The sequence below is a fragment of the Aspergillus stella-maris genome, assembly GCF_047715825.1.
Source record: "Aspergillus stella-maris strain CBS 113639 unplaced genomic scaffold BDV14scaffold_37, whole genome shotgun sequence".
Lineage (NCBI taxonomy): Eukaryota > Fungi > Ascomycota > Eurotiomycetes > Eurotiales > Aspergillaceae > Aspergillus > Aspergillus stella-maris.
Window position 1 is genome coordinate 319,272 of NW_027396831.1, and position 5,415 is coordinate 324,686.

Here is a 5,415-nt window from a genome sequence, read left to right on the forward strand (position 1 = left end):
GCATCGACGACGACCATTTATCAGACTAGCGAAGTCACGGAAGTCATTACGCAAAGTGGAAGCACTATAACGGTCAGTTACCCAACAACTATTAGCCTCCCCGGAAGCACCTTTACAAGTGTTATCACACAGAGTGGGAGCACTTTTACCACCACCTATCCCGCGGAAACTGTTACTCAAATCGAAGAGACCACCATTTGGAGCGAAACAACGCTCCCTGGAGTTATAACCACTTTGCCCGCTACCACTACGACAATTTCAGGGAGTGTGACAACTATTTGGACGGAAACGACCCTTCCTGGCGAGGTAACCACGATTCCGGGAGAGATAACCACCATTCCTGGAGATATCACCACCATTCCTGGGTCTATCACTACTATTCCGCCCTCGACGGTCTTTATTACTTCAACAATCGGCGGGACGACGGCTGTAGAGACTTATATCGTGACGCAAATTATTACAACCACGATTATCAGTACAGCAGAAGGTGAGCTACATGAAAGGAGGCCAATATAAGGGCATAGAAAGCTAATTCAAGCGATCAGGTCCCGGTCAGACTGTAACGTTTACCCTGACCGAATCTCAGACGGTGCCCCCGGTTACGCAGACAGGTGATTTCTTGGATCCAAAGTTATGCCATGGACGCAATGCTAACAATCTCCTAAGAAACTGCAACCGAAACGCAGACTGAAACTATCTCAATCTGCCCAAGCTTGACTATCAATCCGACATACACGCCGGCTACGCCTTTGCCAACGGATTACACTTGGGGTTGTCCGCCAGGATACCTCTGCAGACCGCGCTACCAGGAGGCAGATGCTGGATGTAACTTCGCAGCGGGTTGGCCAGCAGATTCATACATCTGCAGTCCAGACGAGTGTATCAAGCACACCCCGTACATCGAAGAGCAGTACTGGGGTGAACCAGTTGTCTCGGAAGAGGTCGGAACATACAATGTCTCGAAGAACTACTTCAACCTAAACCCGGAATTGTTCGGTCTAAACTACTCGATCTTTGCGACTCCTGATCAAGAGAGCTGGGGCACCTGGTCTCGGTGGGATAAGAGATCCGTCCGTGGTCAAAACGGCTTGCTATCCCGCCTCTTTGCCCGCCAGCAGGCTCCAATTGCACAGGAATTCTCCGACGTCTGCTACGACGAGTGCAACGGCGCAGGTCTGGAAGTGCAGTTCACGGGCAAAGACCCGAGTATTTGCGTTGGCGGCTCGGTCTTCTTAGACCTCTTGGGCCAGTGTCGGTCTTGTACGACGCGATTCCCTGTTGACGAGGATGACGAGGATGCGCAGGAGATTCCGGCCAGCTTCAACCAGTTCCTTGATTTCTGTGCTGAGCAGGGCGATGGTGATGATGACTCGACTACGACGGCTGAGGGTGCTACGTCGACTTCGTCTGATAGTGGTAGCAGCTCGACGGCTACTTCGAGCTCTGATGATGATGAAGAGACTGATTCCCCGACGACAAGCGGTGACGGAGATGATTCGGCCACGGCCACGGCGACATCGTCAAACGGTAGCTCAACGACCGCGTCGGATGACGACTCGGACGATAGCACAGCTACTGAAGCTCCTAGCTCTTCAGGCTCAGGAGACTCAGACTCAACAGCTACTTCGACCGGGGCCGGCTCAGCCGCCACCGATGACTCCGATGATTCAAATGGTGATGGCGAGTCTAGCGATGGTTCGGATGACTCCGGATCTGGGTCTGGCTCCGGGTCTAGCGAGGACGGAGAGGGATCTGGAAATGGAGAGGGAGATGGCGAAGGCGAAGACGAAGGCGAGGGATCGTCCACGTCCGCTGGCTCTGATGGCTCGGAAGGCTCAGGCTCTGGAAGTGGCTCTAGCTCTGATAACTCTGATGGCTCGGACTCCAGTGGCTCGGGCTCGGGCTCCGACGGTTCAGGCTCTGGAAGCGGCTCTGGTTCGGATGACTCAGACTCCAGTGGCTCAGAATCGAGCTCTGACGGATCCGATGGCTCTGCTGGCTCTGATGGCTCTGGCTCAGGCTCAGGGTCTGAATCTGGCTCAGGCAGTGGCTCGGGATCAAACTCAACCCCAGGAACAGGAACAACCACCCCAGGCCAAACACCCGGCTCACCAACTTCCTCGCCAACATCATCCCCGTCATCGCCGCTGTTCATAGGAGGTGCGGCTCCGCGGGCCGTCCCGCTCCACTGGGGAGTCCTCCCCGTGGTGCTGGGCCTTTTCCTATAGTTTATTTTTACGGGATCTAATGAGGCTAAGTACGACCTACGACGTGAAGAGAGATGAGATTTAGGCATGAGTGTGATGCGCGAGAATGAGAATGTGAAGATGCCATTAGTTATAATTGATAATTGCTATATATAGTGTTTGGATTTCCTAGACCACGCTCCGTGTTATTTTACTTGCCTTAATTGTCCATGGACTCAATGCAACTTTGATATCGATTCTTAGTACTTATAGATAGTTGTAATTGGTAGCTATGTTTATAGTCCATGGACCGAATCTAGATCTCAACCCATGACGAATAACAGGGCATCTTATGGCTGAGCTTACGAAGGCCGGTCGCTGGCTAGGCCGCTCGGCCCTTTCGGGCTTATCGGCTAATAGGTGGATAAATAGGCCATGCGCTATACATTTGCCGACCGTAGTCCGTTAAGCTAGCCTGCTTCAGGCTGTTGTTGCGACCGTTATGTGATATATTGGGCCTACATTCCGGCCAGTGGCGGTCGTTCGCTTAGAGTAAATGTATTGACACTAATGCAGTCTATGGCTATGGCACGTGGACCTTCCCCCTCTATTAAGTGTATAGCCCAGCAAATCAAAAACATGTCAAAGAATACCACCCTGAAGAACCAAAGCCAGTCTATGGCCGAATCATCATAGAGCACAAGTGATCCCCGGTCAGGCCCCCAACGCTTGGATAGCGACAACGTTACACCGGTCCAGGAAGGCTAGAGCCTCATTTCGAGTATGCCATGACTCGTTGTACGTCGCACTCAACGTAAGCCGTCCATCCCAAGTTCCGAGGAACAGCGCCAACCCTGTCACCAAATGCTCCCTCGTCACCCAAGGGTTGTCGAGGTTGAATGCTCCGTGCGTCGGCGAGACAATATCGTCTACAGCGCCAAGGTCGGACAAGGACACCGACGGCTTATTGTACGGCGGTGGTACAACCGGCGTTGTGTTGTCGGCGGGGTAAGCGGGTGTGATCATACCCCAGTATGAAGGTACCATAGAGATTCGCTGCTTGTCGTTACGGTTTTGCAGATCAAAGCGACGAACTGCACTAGCAACCCTCATAAACTCTTTCCGTCGTGGTATACTGTAGTCGAAAAGGAGATCCGGTGCTCCAATGGATGCCGCCGGGACGGTGAGGTCGACTGCCAAGCACTGCCCAGACACCGAGTGATAGACCGATGCGGCATGAGCCGGGGTATTGTAGGGGTTTTCGCACTGTTGCCTCTCGTCCAGAAGATTATAATTGACATATCGAACCGTCCGTGGTCGTGCGTCCTTCTTTTGCAGGTCCCGTAGCACAATGCCAATAGCAGTGTGATACGCGTGTGTCGCACTCAAACCCAGTGCCTTGCAGGCTTTGAGAAGCCGGTAGGTTGATTCCGTGGACAAGGTGATGGCCACCCGTTGGTGCTTACCGGGCTTTACATCATGTTTCCGACCGGGAATCCCGGCAATCTCGATCCCCTTCTTCAACGCCGCGTTCCACGAGACCGTCTTGTCCAAGCTCGCCTGTTGTTGTTTGCTTAAGCTCGGTGGAATTCCTGCGGCGACTCGGAATGGTGGGCTTAGTCGGCCCCACTCGTCGCCAAAATCTGGAAGTGGATATACATCTCGTTGATGAAGCGCATTAGCCGCATGTTCAAACAGTCGGTTCAGAAGCATCAAGCTCCCAACGCCGTCAATTATATCGTGCCGAGCGCGGAGGACTAGGTCGGCCGTGGTAAATCCCCTCTGCCAGGGTGTTCGCTTGATCATGAAAACTGTCGGAAGCTCAGGAACGGGAGGGTCCGAGTTACACCACTGCAAACCAGAGGCTCTGGTTCGAACAACGCGAAATGTGTCTTCCAGCCAGTCTTTCTGTGATCCAGGGCTCGGTACCATGTCGTAGACCTTCCGACAGCGCTGCAGCTGCTCACTATATTCAACTCTAGAAGCAACCGTTGGTGTTTCGTAGCGAAGTCGAAGCCAAGCCTTCCGAAGAGCATCCTCAACATCTTTCTCCGTCCCTTCCACCGAAAACGATATGTACCCGGTGATCGCAAAGCAGCAGCGCCCGGTCCCCTCGTACGTCTTCGCTAGCGAGGTGTAGAACTGCTCCGCCTCATCAATATCGCGCTCCCATCGTCCAGGCCTGACTTGCGTCCATGAATAGTCATCTGTGTCCATCGACCCCATAGTATCCAAATTCACGCGACAACCGTACGTAAAGACGGAACGAGGACTCGGGAGCCAGACGGGTTATATCCATAGCGATGTCTCGGATCTCGTTATCAGCGACGATATCGAACAGGCAAATTACCCGACTCGAACCCGATCAGACGCGGTGGAAGGCTAGAATTGCGAGATAGAGACGGGTTCCCCAAAGCGACCAGGCGATCGGACCGTGGCCCGTCTCCAATGCGGCGATCCGCCATGCTGCTGCGCATCATCGTCAGCGCGGTCGACTAGCGAGGTTCCAATCAAGCATCGTGAAGGAAAGCAAGTGCAGAAGGCAAGGATTGTGGCAGTTCATGGTTTGTTTTGTCGGTTGTTCTTCGGCTCAATCGCGCCTTCCTTGCGGGGTCAGGTGATGTCATGTGCCTTTTTCAGTTAACGCGATCACCTGACTCGAGTCCCTGTGCACCTGCATAATAATGCTGAGATGATCCAGATCATCATCTGGTGCGTGAAAATGCCCAAGTGTTCCCCCATTCCTACGCGGGAAGTGAAAGGGGAAAAATGGCGCTGACCGATGCAGAATACTGATCTTGCCAAATATGGAGAGATGACGACTCTGCACCTCGGGTCCAAGACCTGGGTCTTGCTCAACAGCAAGCGAGTCGTCGCCGAGATCATCGCGAAACGCGGCTCTCTCACCAACGGCAGAAGCCCCATGCCAATCGCAAGTGGGGTCGTCAGCCGCAACGGACGCTCTCTGCTCCTCCCTCCATCCGGGTGGACCGAGAAGCGACGAGTCATGCACTCCCTCTTGAACGGGACCGCGCTGAAGCAGTATGGCTCGTGGCAGGAACTTGAGAGTACCCAGATGCTCGCGGAATACCTGTTTCAACCGAAACGATGGTATCTTCATCATTATCGCTACGCAAACTCTGTTGTCCATCGCATTGCGCTTGGAGAGCGGCTCGTCAAGACAGGGAAAGAGCTCGCTGATCTGCAAGACGTTGTCACGCAGTTCGTT

At 53.6% G+C, this 5,415-nt stretch overlaps 2 protein-coding genes across 2 annotated transcripts; both read right to left on the minus strand.

Annotated features, from left to right (window-relative positions):
- Positions 1-2,714: 2,714 nt before the first annotated feature.
- BDV14DRAFT_175905 (uncharacterized protein) lies at positions 2,715-4,829 on the minus strand. The gene has a single exon (XM_073769156.1). The coding sequence runs from the start codon at positions 4,410-4,412 to the stop codon at positions 2,901-2,903; it is 1,512 nt and encodes a 503-aa protein (XP_073626931.1). The 5' UTR covers positions 4,413-4,829; the 3' UTR covers positions 2,715-2,900.
- Positions 4,611-5,383, minus strand: BDV14DRAFT_82254 (uncharacterized protein). The gene has a single exon (XM_073777611.1). The coding sequence runs from the start codon at positions 5,335-5,337 to the stop codon at positions 4,810-4,812; it is 528 nt and encodes a 175-aa protein (XP_073626932.1). The 5' UTR covers positions 5,338-5,383; the 3' UTR covers positions 4,611-4,809.
- Between the last annotated feature and the right edge of the window lie 32 nt (positions 5,384-5,415).